Here is a 22,359-nt window from a genome sequence, read left to right as displayed (position 1 = left end):
AACAGGAGGATGGAACCTGCTAAAAGCATGTATAAGGAGCTCTGATTGTCTTTTTTTTAATCTGAAATAGCCTCGTGTTTCAAATTAAGGCAACTTTTGTGATCGTTCCACAGAGGAGTAATAAAGAACTCTTTTTGAAAAATCTCCAAAGAAAAAGGGAAAAAAAAAAAGCAGAGAGTGCTGGATATAGACAATATGAATTGTAAGGAAATAAGAAAGTAATCATGTCCAAAAGCACATTTATTCTTTGCAATTTGCTGCTCAAGGAGATAATGTCATCTCTGCAATTGATGATGGGCATTTTACTGAAGGACTGAAGATGAAGTCACATGTGATACAAATGTGATGAGTAAAAGTAGAGTGATTGAAGTGGGATAGATAATGATGAATATAAAACCAGGATGTCTGGGGAAGACAATCTGTGCCACTGCACAGTTTTATAATGAAATTGGAACTAGAAGGATCTGACATGTAAAATATGAAGGAAGATAATCTCATATTCATTTTAATTGCAGTTTTAAAATAACTTTGGAGAAATACTGGGTTTAAGTTAATTCTGTTTTTGTCAGTAGTTCCTCCACCATTTTCCTCAACATCTTACATTTTAGGTGGCAGTTTTTGTAGCAAGAGCTTGCAACATATACCCACTTTCTTTCCTTTTGAATTTGGGTCGAAAACAAAAGATTCCCAGGAACTTTCAGCACATGATGATGTTTTCAGGTAAGTGCTATTTTGGTATTTTTCCTGTCCACATTTAAAAACTGACAAAGATAGTCATCTATCACCAGAAAAGCCACATCTATCACAAAGAAGTCATTATCTTAAAACTCAAGACAGTCTCTCTTCAAAGCTACTGAAGGAAACGGATGTATTCTCACCAACTTCTCTATGCTCTGGACCTATTTTAATTAACTTTTTGGAAACCTACCACCCAGCAAGCCAGTATTTCAACCCATTGTCCCCCATCTGTCTACACTTCCATGACAATTTGGGAATACCATGGGTTTATGTTGTGTTGTTTTAGAGGCACCTGTAGTGTACCTGACAGTATGCTTACATATCAGCAAATAAATATCCAACTTTGAAGGTGTCCGTACTGATACTCAAATCAGACAGAGTCTTTGGCAATTCCTTTAACTTCAGGAACAGTTTTACTTTGAAACATGAGACTAGGAGACTTTAATTCCACAGACCTTTTCATATGTATTCTAGCCTGATATTTGAGTACTTTATTTTCCTAAGTCAGATTTTATTGTTTTTTAACTCTGGTTAACGTTGTAGAATTAAAAGAAAGAATAAATCCAGAAGAGGGAGCCATGTTCTACTCTGGTTTGTGCATCATCCCCTGAACTGTTAAAATCTCAGCTGGATTCTGGGGCTTTGGACTTGCACAAGCTAGAAATACCTCCACTTGACTTTCTGATACTAGTTAGGAAAAACTCACTTATAAGCTAAAAATATTTGTTCAGTAAAAGACAGAAACACAGATCCCCCAATGCCATTTATGAAATAATTTTCTAAAATTAGAAAGTCAGCACTTTTTTTTTCTCTTCATTTTCCTGCTTTTTATACAAAAACCTATTCCAAATTTTTATGGATAAAAGTTCTAGATTGACAGCCGTGATGTGCACTGATCTACTTAGCCAGATAACAAGTAAAATGCAACGCACCACATTTCAAGCTTCCTCATCAGGAGTACTCCACATCAGGGTGCCTCATTTATGCCTATATAATTCCATCTCTCTAGAGAGCAACACAGTAGTTCATTTCTATATCCATTCAATCCTTCTGCTAAAAGCTGCCACTGAAAATGTCAGTTAATACCAGCTAGATTGTAGTGAGAGATGATGACATACATCCACTAGGAACTGGCTTTCAGACCACCTGCTCACCTATGATTGTTAGCCACATAAGATGTATATGTAGATCAGTCAGTAAAGCAAGCAGGTGGCCAACTAGACAACAACATAAAAAATAACTTCATATCATTAGTTATCTAGTTTCTGGGCTCTGTTTTGGCTTTTATTTTTCAACACATAAAGTACAGAATTAAAAATCTTCTAAAATATATCTTATTCTTCAACTTTTCTGTCCTTGTTTTCTCCAGTCAAATTTCATTCTCCACAGAACTAGGAGCACAAAGTAGCCTGCAGCCAACAACTGAACGTGAGAACTCACACTCACATGTTAGCTTTCCAGTACAATCTGGAAAAGATTCAGTTTCTGAGAACTGAAAAGAGTAGTACTGAAAACTTCTAAAATGTAAATGTTAAAATACTCAGAAAAGTAATTTTTAATTGTTTTCAAAGAAACACTGTATTTTGTAGAGAAAAATGTCTTTACAAAGTTATAAAAAAGTGGCATCATCTGCAAGTACAGCGATAAAGACTGACTGCCTTTCACACTGCCAGCAGGTTCACACTTCACAGAACACTTAGGATATGTGGATTTTCTGTGTAATTGCACTTTTTAATATGCACTAAGATTTGTGCTTAGTTATCAATAACATTCTTATTTACTATAAACTGATCAGACTGTATATAGTGATAAACAGAGAAGACAATGACTGCCAGAAGAGAGACACATTTCTGATATGACTAAACAAGGCATGGAATTTGAGTTTGGAGGAAGACACTTATTGCCTGCACAAGATCAGCAGCAATATTCTGGTATAGCATCAGGTTCTAGTCGATCCCGGGGAAAACAGGGCTTCACTCACCACAGCATCACACAGTCAGATGTAGAAAACAACGAATTTGGGGTTAGTTTTGTTTTCCATCTTATCATTACCGAATGCACCAAACATTTACTGCTTTCTTTACTGAGTTTTACTGCCATAATCACCATGAATATCAAAGTCTGAAAAAAGCAATTAAGGTCAGGCAAGTACATTGTTGATTAGTATTTGAGTATACCTTACTCTACAAAGAATTCTACTGAAGTCATTAAGTTCTACTTTTTGAGGATTATTAATATATTTGAGAAAAGGTGGAAGAGTTAGGCTTAGAAGTAGATTATGTAGCATTTTGATTTATTCTATTCTTCATCTGCTTCTGCCACTCCTCTAACACCACATTACAGAGGATGGATTCACTTTTACAACTATGTTTAATTGGGATTCCTGATAATATTCCATGGTAAATCAAAACTAGATTAGTCCTTGTATAATTAAGCCTGAGTTTCTCAAATTAAGTTCAACATCAGCTAAAATGAGCAGGCCAGCAGTCTCTGCTTATGTGAAAAAGAAGTATTTTAATGTCTTAAATTGTAAGGGAGCTATCACTGTAAACTAGTGGTCTATGCTGCATGAAAATTGCCTCCTTTCAGTTCAGACCCTGCTATGATACCTTTAACTGGTAATCAAATTAAAAGGGAAGGAAACAAAATAGATCCAGATGGATTTATTAATGGCAATAACATGTTTGATATTTGGGCATCACTGCCACATGACCAGGAGGGGACTATTTCACAGGTACAGTACTGCACCTTCCACTCTTCTTCCAATATCTCTATTTACTTTTTACTGTGCTTTCCTCTTCTCTACAGCATATAAATCAGCAAGAGGGAAGCTTGTGGGACACAGTGCTACAGGGGTGGTTGCTGTTAATATAAGACATTACAGCAGCAGCAGAGTCTGAAAGGGTGGAACACAAACGCAGAAGAAAAATGAAAAAGAATGCCTGTGTACAGGCAGCTGTTGTGCAGGCATTTACATCTGCACACTTATACATACATGGTGGTGGGAAGTGCCAAAGTGAACTTTTCCAAGAAGATAGATATGAAAAATCAGCTAAAGAGAAAAGAAAGCAAGGAAGAAAAGCGCAGAGAACTACAGCTGAAACCAAAACACCAGATCTACACACAGAAAAAGTCTCCTTTCCTGGCAGATTCTCTCCACACTACCCACAAACACTACTGCCCTCAAAGGCTCTTCAGAGGGATGGGTTTGGAGGGATGTGTGTTTGTGGAGTGTGAGCAAAGGGTGGATAACAGCCCAATAGGACACACCTTTCCTATTCTGTGGGCCTCTGAAGCTTAACCCTGGGTGTGGTTTTCTTTAGAGGCCCTGACACATTAAAGAATATCTCTTAAAGATAAATCCCTAATGGCTGGCACAGCTAGCAGAAAAATCTGGTAGGAAATCTGTGATAGAGCCCAAAGGATCAGTGGATCACAGCACAGATGTGGAGCTGCTGTCAGTGCAGCATCTCTGAAAGATGAGGGGAGAGAATCTCTGCTAATGGTTCATCAGAGCGTTTTCCTTCTACCACGCCACTGTCTCCAGGTGCAGCTGAGGTACCAATGTCCGTTGGAGCCAATCATTCTATTGTGCTTTGTTGGTATTTTTCCGTAAGGTTTTACAGAAAACCTAACCTTCCTTATCTTCAGTCTATTTCAGTATCTTACCATCTTCTGAGGTTGTTAAAATTCCCTTCCTTCTTTTGTGTTGTTACCTGGAATGTATTTTGATATATATAATAGTGTTCCTTGCTTCTCATTGAGTCTTTACATTTTAGGTTATATTCATCTGCTTCCCACTGCTTTAGCTGGAAGCAGATGCTTTGTTTGATTATTTATTTTACTAGATATGTTTTTATTTGAAACTGAATTAACTCTTATAGACCATGTTGAGCCTTTTATAAATGAAAAATTCAGTGAAGGCACTCACTATTTCTCTAAACTGAAGAATAGCCAGTCCAGCGCTCAAGAAGTAGAGAGTCTTCATAACATATTCATTAACAATTTTTTTTTTTTAATATTCCCTCTTACCAGAAGAGATGTTCTAGGTTTGATATTGCACACACCATTGTGATGCAGTTGTGGAAAGCAGCATTGTTTTCCACCAGAATGTAGCCACCAATAATGTAAGCATTTAATCTGGGCTAGTCATCTAGATTTCCACTGTAACCATTGGAAAAAGACCATTTCAATAGTGGTTCATTCCCTCCTCAGATACATGTTTAAAATGAGCTGATATTTTTTTCCCCATAAGAAAATAGTAAAGCATGTGCATCCTTAGAGATGTCTTTTACATAAAAGCAAAGTCAAGGACAAACCCACTTGTTGACTGCAGTGTTATTTTCATAAAAGCAGAGATTTTAAACCTGCTGCCACTGACCATTTTCAGCTAATGTAACTACAGTCTGGTACTTCCTTGCAGAAATAGCTTTCTACTGTTCTCTGGATAAACTGTCCATCTTCTATACCAAATAATTCACATTCTAGCTATATAATCTTAAAGAGCTTTAGAGTTTGACTCCAAAAATAGCTGCATTTAGCAGTTGATTAAATGATTCTGCATAAACCATCAGTGTCTTACAAGAGGTTTAATTATTAGATTTAATCTCTTGATACTTGCAAAGTATTTTTTGGATTCTGTGTGTATTGTATACCTGGTTTTTTTTAGAAAACAGTAAAGTAAATTTAAATAGATAAATGAAAAGCATTGGAAAATGTAGAGTATTATTTGTATCATGCATCCGAAGAGCTGGAGGCACTAGCGGGCTTTTTTCCCCCTCTTTTTCTAAATGTGTCACTCTGTGAGGACCTCCTTAGTTAGCTTATTACTATCTATGGGGCTTTTTTTAAACTCACTGTTAGCTGTTTTCTCCACATTTGTAAGTTTTTGTTTATTCAGTCTCTGTAGGTGTATAATTTTACAACTATTATAATATTTCGAGTACATTAAGAGCTAAAAATGTACATTTATTCTGCATCCCTTTTTTGATACTTAAAATAATCTTTTAAAAACTATTTATTGTTTTTAAGTCATAATTTTTCTGACTCTTCTTAGCACATTAAAAGATTTTAAAGACATTTTCTATTTTTTCAAGCAAAAAATTGGTAGCCTATTTGGGTACAGATTTTAATGCCAACTCTCTTTCTCCCTTGCACCTGATTTCATGAGCAGTCCCACTGAAGTCAGTAAAAAACCACAGGGAATAGATTTCTTTTTTAATGTGCATAAAGTCTAGATTACTATTTAATTTGCAATTATTCAGGACAAAGAATTCAGTGGATGTAAAACAAATGTGTGATTATTATGTGAATATGAGAGTAGTTTCATCGTCCACTTTTGCGAAGTCACTTACATTGCATTAAACACCATCCTTTCAATTAGCACAATTCCACATTTTATAAGTATGATCATGGTCTAAAAATTTCCTCTGCCCTTGGAATTGGATTTGGGCTGAAAAGAGTAAAATTCTGTTTCTCCATCACATTAAGTTGTCATTCTTGTCTTTTTTTTTTAGGTTTACGTGGTGCAATAGCATTTGCATTGGCTATTCGAGACACAGAATCCCAGCCCAAACAAATGATGTTTACAACAGCACTGCTTATTGTGTTTTTCACAGTCTGGGTATTTGGTGGGGGCACAACACCAATGCTCGCGTGGCTTCAGATCAGGTTAGTACTCTCTTTACAATATTAACCATCAAAATAGAATTCAATCACTATGGATCAATCACTAAATTCCTACAGCTTTCTAAGGCGTACTTATATGCTTTTTAATAGAGTTTTACAAGCACAAAGGAAGCATTTGGCTACCTGGTAGAGGCTCCAGACCATAAGAAACAGGTTCTTCCCAAGTTCATTATGGGTTTGGACCTAGGTCAGACCCATCCTTATTTCCTAAGAGTTTGTTTCACTACTGTTCCTTTTAAAAACTGTGAATAAATGTTAGCAGTGTCCTCCTCACTGTTGAAGAAAGAGCTGTAAAGGCAGCTAAAATATGTTTTTATTACACAAACATGTCATAAGTAATGTATTTCTGATTATAATGTGAATATACTAGAAAATCTACCCGCATTGGTGCATCATTCAGCCATTAATTTATTACTCATTGTTTTATATATGCCTCTTCGCTATATTATTTTCTAAATTACTTCATAGTTGCTTGTATTCACAGACAGCAACGAATGACAAGGGAGGTTAAATGAGAAAACAGAGTGAAATAGGAAAGTAGAATAAAGAGTACAATTTAAATGTGGTGTCCTGCCAAATGTGCTTTCTGAAACCCCACTTTAACAGTAAGAGTGTAATGCTATTGCTGAGTTCTGGTTACTTCATAATCCATTTAGAACTCACTGCCATGGTTTGTAAGGTCACCAAAGAAAACCTCAGTATCAAGATAGGCTTGTAATTCACAATTTCTTGACATTTATTCTATATATAGCATATGCTTTCCTTGTTTACAAAATTACGTCTGATTAACAAGCCTTTGTGTCAGACTGTTGCTATAAAATACCAGCTGAAGATAACTAAATCGGAGCTTTAACAAAGAGCATAGATAAAAGCTTGCAGACAAAAACAAGGACTAGCGTACAAGTGTACTGTATAAGCATAAAATGCAGGCATCCATATGCAATATAGGGGCTTTCCATTTCTGTGACAGTTTGATTCTTTTTCATGACATCTCTCTTATGTCCCAGAATGTCAATCAAGTTCATTACAGTTTGGATATACTCTGCCACTATCAGCCATCTTTCTGAGATTTGCCACTTTTTCACTGTCAGCAATAGAGTTGCTCTATATGGTAACAGAAATGTGGGTGAGAAGGAATACTCTCATTAGATCTTGTGGACCAGATCGGTTTGGATTACTATAATAGGAGATTAAGGAATAATTTTGAGAATACAGTAAGGGAAAAAGGAGGTGGGTAGTAGTCATGTGTCTAGTCTAAGGACCTAGGTCACTAGATGCCTGTCCTGGTCTAGCTCTCTAGGTAATTTTTAAATGAACATTGTCAAGTGCTTTCACTAACACGAGCAATTTAATTGGATGCAATGGCATTTCTTCTGCTACTTAGTACTACTCAGAGGTGGGAAGGCCCACAAGACCACAGGTGAGGGGCTGACTCTCATATTAACTATTTATACCATTCAGTGCAAGCATGTGCTTCTTTCTTTATCCAACTGTACGATAGATTTTACCAAAGACGCTGAAAGTAGACCGTCATTATTGGTCTGAAATGCTTATCTCTTTGGGGATCCTCTGAATCCCAGCAGATCTGCCAGGCAGATTTACCAATCAAATAATTTGTTTTCGTAACTGGAAGACAGATTTTCTTACTATAAAGCTATTACATTCACAATTCCCGCTTAATTTCTTGACATCAGAACATACAGCTTCATAAATTATGAATGTGTGGTCAAACTGAGATAAAACTTTAAATAGATATCTTTAATTACAAATGTATCTTGAGGCTCTGATTTCTCTTTCTAGTGAATATATTTAACTGTCTTTGTAATTTATTACACCTCAATATGGAATTTTGTCCTTAGCTACCAGCATTTGTCATTTTAGTCAAGTAATTTTACTAAGTAATTGTACTTAAAGGCGGTGGTAATTCATGCCAGTTGACACTTGTATGGATTCTAGCAGACTTGGGTTGGCTGAGAGAGTTGTGGGGCTGCTCCAAATTACACCGCCTTGCTTGGTGTACTACCCCCAGTATGCTTGCAGCTGTGCCTGAACGGCAATTCTGAGCTGCATCTATCCCCACTTTTTTTTTTTTATAAAATTAGAAGAAAGAGATTGTATTTTTCATGCTAGTTTGGAAGGTTCAGCTCAAAAAGCCAAGGGAAACTGTATTATGAGTACAAAAATTATATGATTGTCTGTGAAGAGACTCATTGGAATGGGTTGGTATGTCATCAGTTACAGAAAAAAGGGATGAAGCCAGTGAAATGCTGCAACTATGTCTGTAAGTACAGAAGAGGAAGACTGGTCTCACACTAGCCCTTAAGTGTTCAATTGATGTGAACTTATGTCAGGCACCATTCCCAGGGCAGTTTGAAACCACTTCTGTGTGATTCCCCAGTGCTTTAGGGAACCAGATTTACCACTATTGTTCAAATCCAAAGCACAGTGCTAGATCAGTTTATCTAAACAACTAGAAATAAAGTTATTCACATTATCAAAATTAAGTACTTACAGGAAATGAAAAATATATGAATGGCTGCTTTGAGGTCACAGTGACTACACTGGATTTCCCTACGTAACCTACGAGTTGCTGTATAGGTAAACCTTCTCAGGAGAAAGGAACGGTCAAAAATACAGTGAGATCAAGCAAATAACAGTCCAAAGCTGAGTATGCTTTTTTTGCCAATTAACCATTTCATCATAAAATGATTATCCAGCAGGTAATGTAGTTAATTGAACAGGAGGCATTCAGAGGATAATAAAGAGGAACATGTGATTTCTGAGACTATTTTGATTAATTGAATCTCATTCACATACATTTTAATTTGTGCCCACTCTAGCTATGTGGAATAGGCTACAGTTCCTATCAGTAGTTCAGGAGATGCAGCTCTTAACTCCTTAAGGCTGATCAAGTCAGTCTTATCCTAGAGATAAGTGCTTGAGTTTATATGTTACAGACCAACTTTATCCACATTTTGGTTTTAAAACACAAATAAATCTATCATCCATTAAGTTGAAGACATGTAAAAATAACATAAATAACAAATAACTAATATATTTACCATTTGCTCTACCATAATGCATTACAGTGTTAGTCAAGGTAAAAGACGGTATTCAAGATCTGTACAGCCTTCTTATTGTATATTATTGTCTACATATTATACTATGTTTCAATGATTTATTGCACTCGCCGTAATTTACATTGTGAAATTCTCATAATGGTGACCAAGACTCCTCATATATCAACAGAGGATAAGGGAATAGAACAATGACAATTTTTAAATAATAGTAGTAATAGTCTTCTGAAAAATCAATCTTTGTTTCCATAATAACTGGAATTTCCATAATCTTCCACCTCTCCTCACAGCAATAGCATCAGATCTGCTTTTCTTTTTTTTCCAGTTAAAATTCAACTTAATGTAAATATAATCTGTCACTCTATTTTTAGAGAAAAGATGAAGATGTGTCCTCAGAGATAACTACCAGCTGATTTATTCCAGGAATATGTATAGCTTATACAACACTTGCAAATTGTTGCCAAAACATATAGTAAGATATATTATCAAAACTAACCATGTGCTACCAAAAAAGGCTCCATTTCCATCTCCCATTTAATGCAGCAATATCACTCAACTATCTCACAAGGTTGCAGAGGCCAGCTATGCTGAGAGCTTTTGCAAAAAGAAGCTTAAATTGATCCCAGGAGTTCACCCAAGCTTATTAAGGTTCACAATTGTAGGTCCCTTCATTTAACAAGCAAATTATATTGAAACATATGCTCCTACTTAAACAGTAGCTTGAATCTAGGAAAGGTTCTTAAAGCCTTGGAAATCTGACCTGCTAATGGCACAACTTATGTATGCATGTCTCTATATGTCAAAATACAGTTTTAAAAGAAATCCATACCAATCATTCTCATTATTTTACTAGTATATTTACCGATACAGAGTAGCCTTCAAAATGAGTCTTAAAATTCTTGGCAAAGTCTGAATATTTTTTAACTTTGTTCTAAAAGAATGAGACATACATTTTCAGAAATGTCTTATTTATTTTAGCTCTCTCCTTTTTTAGATACCTGAAACTCTGAGTTTCAGGAAGTGTTGAGTGTTCCCTTTCTGAAAATCGGGTCCCATTTAAATGTTCCCAGTTGTCTGGCACAGTACCATGACATTTCTGAGCACAGAGGCATATGCACAGCCTGTTACAGTGTTATCAGCTGGCATTCTGTGAGCAGAATTGGTTGCACCACGTTCCTAAATAATACATTGTCTTTTGGCTTATCTGAGAGTTGTAAATAGAAAAAAATTGCCTTTACTCCCCATGTGAAAAGACTACAATATACTGCCCTTGGCAGACAATGAATAAACCCGCATCACCGTATGAGAATATCATCATGATACATCAACAGCAAAACAAAGATAGCCATTTAAGCATGAGTTCACAGTCAAATTGAAGTATTCAATAAATGTGCCTTCAGAGATGTTGAGTATTACCTGCTAATGCTTTTGGATATATGTCTCCCTTCATTCCCCATACTCTGATTAAAAAGAGCGCGCTACATTTTACAGTAAATCTGCAATGAGAGGTTTGGGGATAAAGGATTCTCCTGACATGCAGAGCAAAAATACAAAGCTGTTAATAAAACACATCCTATAAAAGCATTGTGCTAGGTATTAGGTCCTGTTCATTTATCATCACCTCCTGTGTAAATGTTTGTCAAGGGATGTCCAGACTCTTTGTGCATCTCTTTGCAGCAGTTCTTCAGTGAATAAGGAGATTTTTATTCCATATTCTAAATAAATACTAAGCAGCATTGAATAGTAACTTTTAATACTGTGCCTATCTGGCCATTGCCTTTGGCATGTATTTTAGAAACTGGCTATATCTATGTGCCCGGCTGCCCTTAAAAACATGCTATCTCTAGTTCACCTAAAACTTCAGTTCCAAACCTCCAACTTTCTCTAAATAGTAATGCCAGAGGCCTGGCATACCACATTATTTTGGGATGACCAAGGCTGTCCAAACTGACTTTCTTAGCAGGAGAATCTCCTCATTGCACTCTTCAATGAGAAAGCACCAACCCAGGAAATGAAATTAATCAAAACAAACTATTATTCTAATATCCAACTATTGCCTTCCCTAACTTCTAATTGACCCAAACTTTTGGATTCACTTCCAGAGGTTTCCCAGAGCTCTGCTTATTCTTTTCACTGTTCAGATTCCAGCTTTGTAACTACAGACAGCTATTTCTCTTTGCCCATCTAGACAAAACTAAGTCAAGGTTATACACTTCCAAAACTTCCTCTGCATCGATGGAGCCAGAAGGTCTCTGATGGTGAGCAGCAGCTGGTCGTTCATTCACACTACACTGGTATAAATACAGCATACCTTAATATAGCCAGTGATCTCTGAGAACACAAAACATAGAAATGCGTCAAGTGTAAAAAATATAACTGAAAAAAACAATCTAATGCATGTAACGAGAATAAGAGAAGAGGATTCACATCCTATAAATTAAGAGTTCTCAGATCTGTTTGAAATGAGTACATAAGCAAAAGGGCTATCATTGCTGTGGAGACTCTTTTCTGTTTTGTATAGGAAACGATGCTGACTGGCTAGGAGTAGAGCGCAGGTAAACTGGGAGCAATATTGTCATCAGCGTGAAAAAAAAATCTGCCATTTGCAAGGGTCAAGCATGCAGTAACCCCTCGTCCAGATCTACAGCCATGAAGGAAAGGAAAAAATCACTTACAGATTACACATAGACATATCTCTATCACTGATATGAAGCCACCAAATTCAAGAGATTTGTCTCTTGTCTATTTATTCTTCATAGACTGAATCATTCAACCAACCCAAATATATACTCCTTACAGCGGTTTACCTGTATCTATTTTGACGGCAAATCTGCATTGAATAACACCGACAGAACATAAGAACTCAGACTAAAAGTTGCAGAAAGACCTATTGGAGGACGACTTACCAACTCATATAATATATTGCTATTTTGGCAAAGTAAATTTTTAAAGAAAGTTTTTAAAGTTTTATTCTGAGGTTTTTTTGTTCCACTTTTAGAAGTTCCACTGTAAAACATAAACAGACCGGATTCTTTTGTGGGGGTTTCCTTGTGGTATGGCTACAGCACTGTTTTCTAAATGAAAAAGGAAGAAACATGATAGGGCTATATCCAAAACATTTTGAGAATCTGGCTTAGCTGTTAATGCTTTTGAAATAAGGCCAACTATTTGACTGTATCACATCTGAAACATAAAATTATAACATTATTCAGTGTTACAGTGTAAAAGTTGGAAGATCAAAACACTAACTCCTAAACTCCCACCTACTTCCATATTGCAAATCCACTGAATACAACAGGAAATGAGTGTTCAGCAGACATCAGCACCCAAAAGTCGTGAGCCAGCAGAGTTCAACGTCATTGAGAATGCTAGTATATCCCTTCACAATAAAAACGTTTCACGGATAAGCTGTTCTTTCAAGAAGTCAAGATTTTGGTTCCTTTGGTATCCAACACTTTAATCCATTGCTCCAATATCAAAGGCTAAGGTAGTGTGGATGTTTACCAGAATATCGCATTAGGGATGCAGGTGGGCAGCGGGGCTAAATGCTGTGGCTTGACTGCTTGTGACCATGGCTGTCTACCAAAAAAAAATTAGTTGGTAGAGTAAGATTCTGTGCTTATCCCAGCCCTTTATCAACTGGTTATAGACTGCTGAAAGACAGAACTTTGTGACAGAGCAACTAGAGTAACAACATGACCTTGGCCAGTATTATAGTGCTACCGTTTCAGTAACACAAATATTCTTTTCATTATTCCCAAACTCTATAGTAGTATTCCCTTTGTTCAAAGAGATGCTGCAGAAAGACAGTTTACAATGCCACAGTGGTAGCACTCGTCGCTGCCAAGTAGGAAGCTTTGATCAGATTTGGTCTGTACTTTAAGCTTCCAAAGTTGTTCTTTCTGCTTCCCAGAAGAGGCCCTTCAAATTAAAAAAAAAAAAAAATAAATAAATATTGTGGGCTTTGGAAAGAGTTCTGCCTTATCTAGAAAGGCAACAGTTGTGGTAAGAAATCTCAAGGGCTGAAATGGTGGTAAAAATATGACTGAGCCTCAGGGCTCCAGAACAGGAGGTGCTGAGCAGGAACCTTCCTTTTCCACAGACTAAGAACAAAGAAGGACACACTTTAGATCAAAGGATTAACAGATTGTTTTAGACAAAATGGATGGTGCTGCCTACATTACTATATTTTTCCAGTTATACAGAAAGATTGATACTGTCTTCCTTTTTTTATAATGACATACAAGTCTTTCTTATTAAAAATCTACCTATTTCTGATTTCTGCCAGAGCTAAGTTCTGATTTGCCATCATATGGTTGTAGCATCTGGATAGCTTTATTCACTCTCCTTTGTCAAATCAGTTATAAGAGAAAATTATCTCTTTCAAGACCACATTTGTAGAAATCTGTATGAATGGGATATATGGGAGAGGTGGTGATATAACTGGACTCTTATGTTACCATGCTTAATCCCACAGTGTTCACTAAACAGAAGTCTTTGGACAAGAACAAACTGGCTTAAAAGTGATCTAAACAAGACACAAGCAATGTTAAAACTCACGGTTTTCATAGCAGCCTCTATTTGCAGCATCTGCTGTGCTGTGGGCACAAGGCTAGAATTGTGTATTACTCAACACCGTACTCAGTGATCAAGCCATCACCAGAAACTGCTCACCTTTAACTTGACAGGAAATTCCTCTCATGTAAGGCTTCTTCCATCACTATCCAGGGTGGGGTTCTGCATCTTTACCTGATAATGAGGAAGAAGCCTTTCATATACTGAGGATGGACACAACCTGCAATAGTCTGCTGCATGGGTAACACATGTTCTACACCGTATTGCAAAGTCCTGTAGTCAAAAGTGGCTTAGAAACTTCAAATACATTGAAATTCAATGGAGGTGAAGCTCCTAAGTCACTTTCAAAAGTTTGATTTAGATAGTTTCATGTAATGCTAAGCAGAGCAATGCCTTCTCTGATCTTACTGGGGTGAGATGTGACCTTGGCACTGGAAAGAATGGTGTCCTAACAGCTGATCTAGGCAAAGAGGCTGCAGTCAGCTGAGGCGAGGAGGAGTGATCCTGTTGCCTGGTTAAAAGCCTCATCAGAATATTGTACTCCGTTGCCTAATTCTGCTCTGCTCATAGAGAAGAGCATGAGATAGTATGTCTCCTTACAGTCATTTGTTATGAATTAGATTAATGTAGGAGTTTGATCTCTACCACTCCTCATTTATTCCTAAATTAAGTGGAAGGTTTACTCTGAGTAAATGCATCTTAGCTTTCCTTTTTCACCCTCACATAGGTGCACGAGGATTATCCCTCCTGAAACATAGCTAGTCCTTGAGATACTCTGAATGCAACAGCCAAGGCCATGTGTTCATATCTTCAGATGATCTGTAATTCAATAGTTATAAATTTTTATGAACCTTAATTGTTTCACTTTTATTCCTTTGAACACATTTTCCTTTCACCATTTGTCAAGAGGAAGGTAAGTCAGTTTAGAAAAGGAGGTTTAATTAAATGTTTTCTCCTGGCCTTGGCACATTCTGTCTTCTATACCCGTATTCCTTTGGGTCATATGTCCTCTAGAGTCCTGGAAAACAATTTAGTGAAAGCGAAGGATCTGTTGATTTACTATTGAAAATGGAACGTCAGCCTAAGCATCTTCAACTGTAATTTCCGAGCGACCACAACACAGAGATGAACAGTTCAATTAAAGGCAGTATGTTTTCAAGTACTGTTATATTTCTGTGCACTTTGTACTGTTTATTATTTTGTTTTGTTTTTAGAATACTCATAATCAGTCTAACTAGTATTCCCCCCTCAGTAACAGAAATAGCTCCAATAAACAAAGCTCTGTCTTTGTTTCCAGGGTCATATTCCTCTTTAACCATAGTACAGTCAGTATTTTAAATCATGCTGCAATAAGCACTCCTCTTGAGAACCCAATTTCAGCCAAGCCTCTTTATAGCCCACTGAGTTCCTTTTAACCCAGACACGCTTTCAACAGAGATCGCACTGTCTTTGCCTGGAAAGCCTTTTAAATCTTAACAAAACCTCTGAAATCCAGAAACACCTGTAATTTAATGTAACAAGTCTAACCATTAATGCTGCAGTTATTTTAAAATTACTCCTGCCCATAGCTGGCCAACTGTCTGCACCTGTGAACATCTAAAGGACAGCATTTTGCCAAGCATCTTTTATACTGATGATAGTTTGAATGTTCCTGCACTAACAAATGCTAATAGCATATACATGAGAAACCATGTTGCTGACTCCCTAGGCTCTCCTCAGCATTAGGATGTTACTGATATTATGTGCAGACTCTTAGGTCACAAAATCTACATTACTATTTAAAAGGTAAGTTTCACAATTGCAAAGAACACCTTGAAAATTATTCAAATAAAACTAAACTAACAAGGAAGCTTTTGTGTGAGTTCATGGACAATCCAAAACAACGGCTCAGAGAAGACACTGTCCCACAATTATCAAAGGAGTGTTATCTTCAAGACACATAGTTTTGCTGATGAGCCCCATCCTTGCTCCCACACAGTACTCCGGGTACAACAGAAAAATAGCAGTTTAGGGTTAACTTAGGAAACTGCATGGCTGTCAGTCACTCTCTGTCCACCAGTAGATGGGTAACAAGGGATCCAGGAAGACAGAGGAAGAGGCAGAGTTTTAGCTTCAGCTATAAGACATTTAGCCACTATAAATAACTATTAGCAATTTCAAGTTTGGTCAAGCACATTAGAGATCATTGTAATTAAGCATTTCAGTCATTTGCACGGTAATCTATTGATTACTTGTGACATGGGTCACAAAGAGCATAAGATCAGATTCTGGTTTATCACTTCATTCCCTTTGATCTCCTGTAGTAGCACAGACTAAAATATTGGTTTAGATCCTAGTTAAAAATCTTTTTTAATACAAAAATATTGGTAGATGTGATACTTTCCCTTTGCCTGGTGGTCTTTGCCACCAGTTCTGGATTTGTGGGTATGCATACCCACAGTATGTATATAGTATCTACGAAATATAGGAAATGGTCTGGTGTTCCTGACTAAAGACATATTAGGGAAATGCATTCTGCTTCAAACCCTGAGATGTTCAGCACCACACATGAAATTATCTGTGAGCAAAGAAAATGCTTCTTGGGGCACACCCATGCTGAAAGGGTTAATATAATAGCTGCTTTTATAATAGTAGCTAGAGCACAATTAGCCTGGTAAATGCTATAAATCAAGCAGCAGTATGAAATCGGACGTTAAATGTATTGGATGTTATTATAAAAAGAGAAATTGGATAATTTCCTTTCATTTCTATCTGAAAATGAGAAATCGCCCAGGTAATGAATCTCCGTGATCTCCTGAAATGCCTATCATTTATTTGCTAGGTACTTTCCTGCTAAGATAAGGTGTGCATTTGATCTCTCAGAGTTATTCGCTATAGCATTTTGCCTGAATGATACTAAACAAGGTTTATAAACATTTGTGCTTGATAACAAAATAAAAGACCAAAATACAGAGGACTTGGGCTTTCTAACTCCGACTGTGAAAGGCAGTCCTGGGCAGCTGTTGAATGGGAGATTCTGGATTGCAATTGTGACTTGTGCATGACACGTACCTGACTCCTGCTGTCAACTCTGTTGGTCTTTATTGGCCAGAGGGGTCTAATTTTGGACACAGTCTCCTAACGTGGCAGACTTAAATCCCACCTCACATACGTTGTATTTCTAGCTCCACATGGCTATTGAAAACAGAAAAGGAATGAAGAAATGAAAGATACACTTTTATTGCTAGAATATTTGGTACAGGAGAGAGGGAAAATTACACAGCAATAAGAAAGATTTATGCCTTCCAGTTTACTAGGAATAAATGATAGGATGAATTTTCCACATGCCAAAACCCCAGAATAGTTTATAGATATTTCCAGAAAACTATAAATAAACCTATAGCTTGGAATAGAATCCATCCAGCAGGATTTGTGTCAATTAAAGTATTTCTTTCATTATCTTTTTAAAAACTGTTGCTTTGATATGTCTGAGTATGCAAAAAAAAGTTTTCTTCCATTTCATGCAATCATTTTTTTCTTCCATTAAAATGTATCTCCCTGTCACACAAAAGGTAGCTGCTATACAGCAGTCAACGTGATGAAGTTGTTCAAACTACACATAAGGAATCAAACAAAGCTATCTGGAAATACTGCGAGGGAACGTCTTAATTATCTGGGACTTTAGAACAAAACTGATGATTTATTACTTTCTACCAAAATATGCCAAATTAATTTGGACCTCTATCTCTAACTAGTCTGCCAAAATTAAATAGGTGCAAGCATAAACCCAGTTGACTCCAAGCATATGCCAAAACTGTGTTGTTTGAGGGTAAATAAAAAGTAGAGAAAAATAACTTGAGCCTTTAAAAGTTTGAGATAAATACATGGTACGAAATCCTGGCTCTAGAAAAAATAATGACCACATTTACTAAGATGAATCTTATGTCCCTGCTTTGTAGGTATTGATCAAGATACCTCTTAACCCTCTCTATTATTGATCAGATACTGTTGCTTTTTGCAAAATAATTGCTCTGGGAACTCACTGAAATTTCGTATTTTAAGAACTGTGTGATACTGTCAGCTGGCCCAAAAAATAGAAGGGTATGAAATTAATATATTCTTTACATTTGTTAGTTTGCTTAATTTCCAAAATGCGTATATTCTTTGTCAAGCAAAAGGGGAGAAGAATGAATATTGGAATTTCTTCAGCAAGAAAATATGAAAGGAATGTTTCATTTTGAAGGGATGAACGTTTTCATTTCGACTTAAAATATCATTTCAGTCTGAAAAAAAAAATCTCAGTCTTTCTCAGGGTTTTTTTTTAAGCTTTCCTGTGGTTTTCCTTTCTGCTAGCAAGTATTTTATGCAGTGCATGAACATTTAATTCCATTTTTAAACTATACATGAGGTGTAGAGAAAAAAAAAAACTAACATATCTTTTGCCTTCCAACAAGAAAAAAGGTGCTAACTGGGAAGAGAATTATGCCTTAATGGACTTATACAGTATATGGGGCTGTGATAGAAATATTCTTGTAAATCTAAACAAATAAAAGCATACATTGGTATAACTGGTTTGCAGAAGAACTTAGTGACAGAAGAGATCTGTGTGACTTCAACTTTCATGAAGCTTTCAACTCTCCCAAAACATTCCTCCGGAAATTCTGAACTTTCTGTTCTTTTTTAAAATGTAGACTGGAAGGAAACTCTGGCACCCTTGATAACAAACCTATCAAATTGTTCCAGAATTAGTTGAATGTGAAAGGTTAATTAAAGCAGATATTAAATAACTTGGGCTCTGTATAGCCATATAGGCTTTTAGCGTTTAGTAAACAGCTAATTACACTATAATACAGGCTTTTTGTAGTGAATTATCACTGCACAAACAGCCCAACAGTGATTTGCTCGTCAGTACATCTATGAGATTTAAATGAGAAAATTACCTCTTATCTCAGCAAGAAGTAATTGATTTCAATGCACTTAAAAATATATTATCAGTTTCTGCATTTTTTACTTCCTCAAAGAGTAAACAAACACCATTTTGTTACGTAATGACAAATAATATATAAAGGAATCTTGAAATTGTACATAAAATTGTTTTTATAAATCCAAGATATTTTCTATGTAAATAAATATATAGAACAGCTGTTTACATAAAAGTTTATATATAAAGTGCTGTTTATGTAAAATACCCTAAACAGCAATCCTAAAACCCCTGAACTAATCTTACAAAGTAGACAAGGTGTTGTACACTGTGACGTTGAAACTTCCCAGTTGCCTTTGCTATTCACTTATCCATGTGTATTAAGCCTGGTCAGGAATCGCAGTGTAGGTTTGGGTAGTCTGCCTGAATCCTCGGAGTCTTGATCAGTCCCTGAGCTTTTCTAATCTCCACCCAAAGGGATTCCTACAAATGCTGTGGCAGCCTCTGTTTTCATTTTAGACACAGCAAAAGAGGCCCTGCTCTCCCTCTCACCTGCTGCATTGACTAGTGGCACGGACTTGATGGTTTGCTTCCTCTGCCTCGTTCAATTCACACGTATTTCTTCCACCTTTCTGGAGGAATTCTAGCCCAAACCTCACCAGTTCTGCACATGTATGCACATGTATCCAATGAGATGAGGAAAGCAGAGAAGTCAGAAAATAATTTTAATTAACTGAACTAGAAAACGAGATAAAATTATTCTGTAGACTAGTGGTCACAATGTGTTCCCTAGGGAGGTTTCAGCTCCTGTCCAAATAAGTGTTTCTGTTTCATGTAAAATGAGTCCTCAACTAAAATACAGTAATATTCTGTGTAGTAAAGATCAGAATCCATGTCTTCCAGTACCCTATTCAGTAGTCTACAGAAGAATGATTGGTCACATGCTTTCTGAACTAGTGACCCTTACATATACATATATTTGAAATTACTTAAGATCAAGTTTTTAAAAAAGACCAAAGATCATTATTTTTTCCTCCTGAAATCAGTGGGACTACATTATCTCCCATTGATCTGACTGTCCTTTATTGATCTGAAGATCTCAGGCTTTGATGTGACTAGCTCCCATTTTAAATGGGCGCTGTTTGGGCTCCTCAGTGCTTATGTTCCTCTGGAAACTGATGCTTGGGCATGGTTTTACATTTCACCGATTCTGAAAGTATTAAGGAAACTTCTCAGTCCATAAAATGAGTTGCCAAATCTGGTGCAATTGCCATGTCTTAGTTTACTGACGAAAAAAGTGGCATTCTTTCCTTCTTTCACATCTTCAGAAATACTATTTTAATGCTCTCACATGGATAAGTAATACAATCATTCACTTGCTCAACTTAATTCCAAAAGACAGTCTGCAGCCTACATCCTTTCTTATTTACGCTCAATGCAATACTGGAGAAAGAAACGTTGTCTTGGGTTCTCTGTCAGAGCGTTTCTTTGTACTGCCCTATCACTTTGAAATCTAAGTCATAATGGCTGTGTGCCATTTTGCTATCACTTACATTGAAAATCTGAATTATAAACAAGTGACAAGTTCTCCAATTTAGATTAAGCAAATGTCACAGCTTTCAATCCAGTTTATTACATATACCTCCACTTGCACTACACTTACATAAGAGAAAGAAGATGCATGTCCCAGAAAGGAGAAGTGATACATTTAAAAATGTAAAATTATTTAATCTTTTCTGAGTTTCACAGTGTCTCTTACCTTCCCAGTTTTGTCTTTTAGATAGCAAGCTTCCTGGGGTATTTTCTACCACACTCTGAGTTGTACCAAACTAAACAGACTGTCAGCAATCATCCTAACAAAAAATTACACAAAATCCTTTTTAAAAAGCCTAATTTATTGATGATTTTGTCAATAAGTGTTCTCTCTCAACAAGAGGAAAAATTATATTTTATAGGGCTTTTAAAAAATTAAAACAGCTTTTGTGGTTTACAACTCAACTCTTGTATATACGCTTTCTCTGGATCGTAACGTTATACCTCAAACACAAGGCAAATCCTTTAGATTTAAGAAGTACTATCTCACAGTATTTACTGATTCATTAGGGTGCAGGGCATGTGGAATTCTAAGCATTAGACTTGCCTTTCAGCTATATCAAGCTTTCTTGCTCTGTTCGGTAAGGTAGGAACCTGAAGCCAATATCAAAGTATCACATATTTATGAATACACCGACAGAACTATCACATATGCCTGAAGTCACTAGCCACAGAGAATTACTTAGAGCCCCAGGGAAGCTGAGTGGCAATGGATAAATGGGGACAGATCCTCAGCTGGTGCAGGCTCTCATAATAACATTCATTTATTTTCTTGGCCTGTAGGCAGAAGTATAATGTGCTTTGGGGATCCCCGATTGAGGCAATTTCTCACTCTACTTTCTCACTTTGCCTCTTCATTATCTCACGCAAGCTATTGCTTTCATTGTCATCACTGCTTGAATTCAGATGTTGGCTCGTAGTTGCTACGTACAGTAGTTTATTCTTATTTTTACAAGAAGGCAAAACCACAATGGGAATGGAGTCTCTTTCTTAACCATAATGCAGCAAACACCTTCCAAAACACTGCAAAGCAACACAAGAAGCAAAAATAAAACTATGAATCTTTATAGCACACTCCCTATCTCATCCTCCCAGCACTCCTTTTCCACTGCACTCATTTTAAATGGCAGCCAACTTCAACAGGGTGCTTCAGGCTTTATGCTCAAGCTGTATATGGTTATAAGAAGAAGAAAAAAATTTAAAAAAAAACCCAAAACCCCAAAACTAGACGGTTTGAAGGGTGTCTCCAAATGCTCTTGTAAAAAGATAAAGGCTTTAATTAATTAAAATGAAAGTGTTTTATCAACCTTAACTACAGTGTCACAGTTAATATGTACTATCCAACAAGGGGGTGACTAACCCTCCTCCTGGGTGCTCATAAAAGGCTCGCAAGGACTGGTGCAGGCAGCATAAAAATCTCAAAACAGCACATGTTTAGGAGAGAGCCCCCAGCAAACCAGAACTGAACTGGCATTCTTGTCATTACAAAAAAAAAGAAAATCAGGAAATTTTTGACTTGAGGTGGATGGAATTAGCAGAATCAAGAGGTTTGTAGCCACAGTTGAGTTGCTGACACAAAAGGAAAAAGCTAGCATTGACATTTGAAACCTTTGCTTTCCCAGAATAAGTACTTGCAAATGCAAAATAAGTACCTGATATTTCCTAAATTCTTCTGAATACAACATGACATAATGCAAATGTATGTATATAAGTTGAATTTCACCTATGTTAGGGCACCAGACCTGGGCTTCTGGATCATTTCCGTTCCACTTAAGCTCTTATTCTCTC

At 36.6% G+C, this 22,359-nt stretch overlaps 1 protein-coding gene across 1 annotated transcript in view; it reads left to right on the top strand.

The window, feature by feature from the left end:
* SLC9A9 (solute carrier family 9 member A9) overlaps nucleotides 1–22,359 on the top strand; it is a 210,229-nt gene that overhangs the window by 117,491 nt on the left and 70,379 nt on the right. The window contains exons 11-12 of the mRNA XM_050902352.1: nucleotides 609–720; nucleotides 6,255–6,408. Coding sequence (XP_050758309.1) covers nucleotides 609–720; nucleotides 6,255–6,408 — 266 coding nt within the window. The remainder of the gene's footprint in view (nucleotides 1–608; nucleotides 721–6,254; nucleotides 6,409–22,359) is intronic.

This window comes from Gymnogyps californianus, chromosome 10 (genome assembly GCF_018139145.2).
Source record: "Gymnogyps californianus isolate 813 chromosome 10, ASM1813914v2, whole genome shotgun sequence".
NCBI lineage: Eukaryota > Metazoa > Chordata > Aves > Accipitriformes > Cathartidae > Gymnogyps > Gymnogyps californianus.
This window is presented reverse-complemented; position numbering and strand designations above follow the sequence as displayed.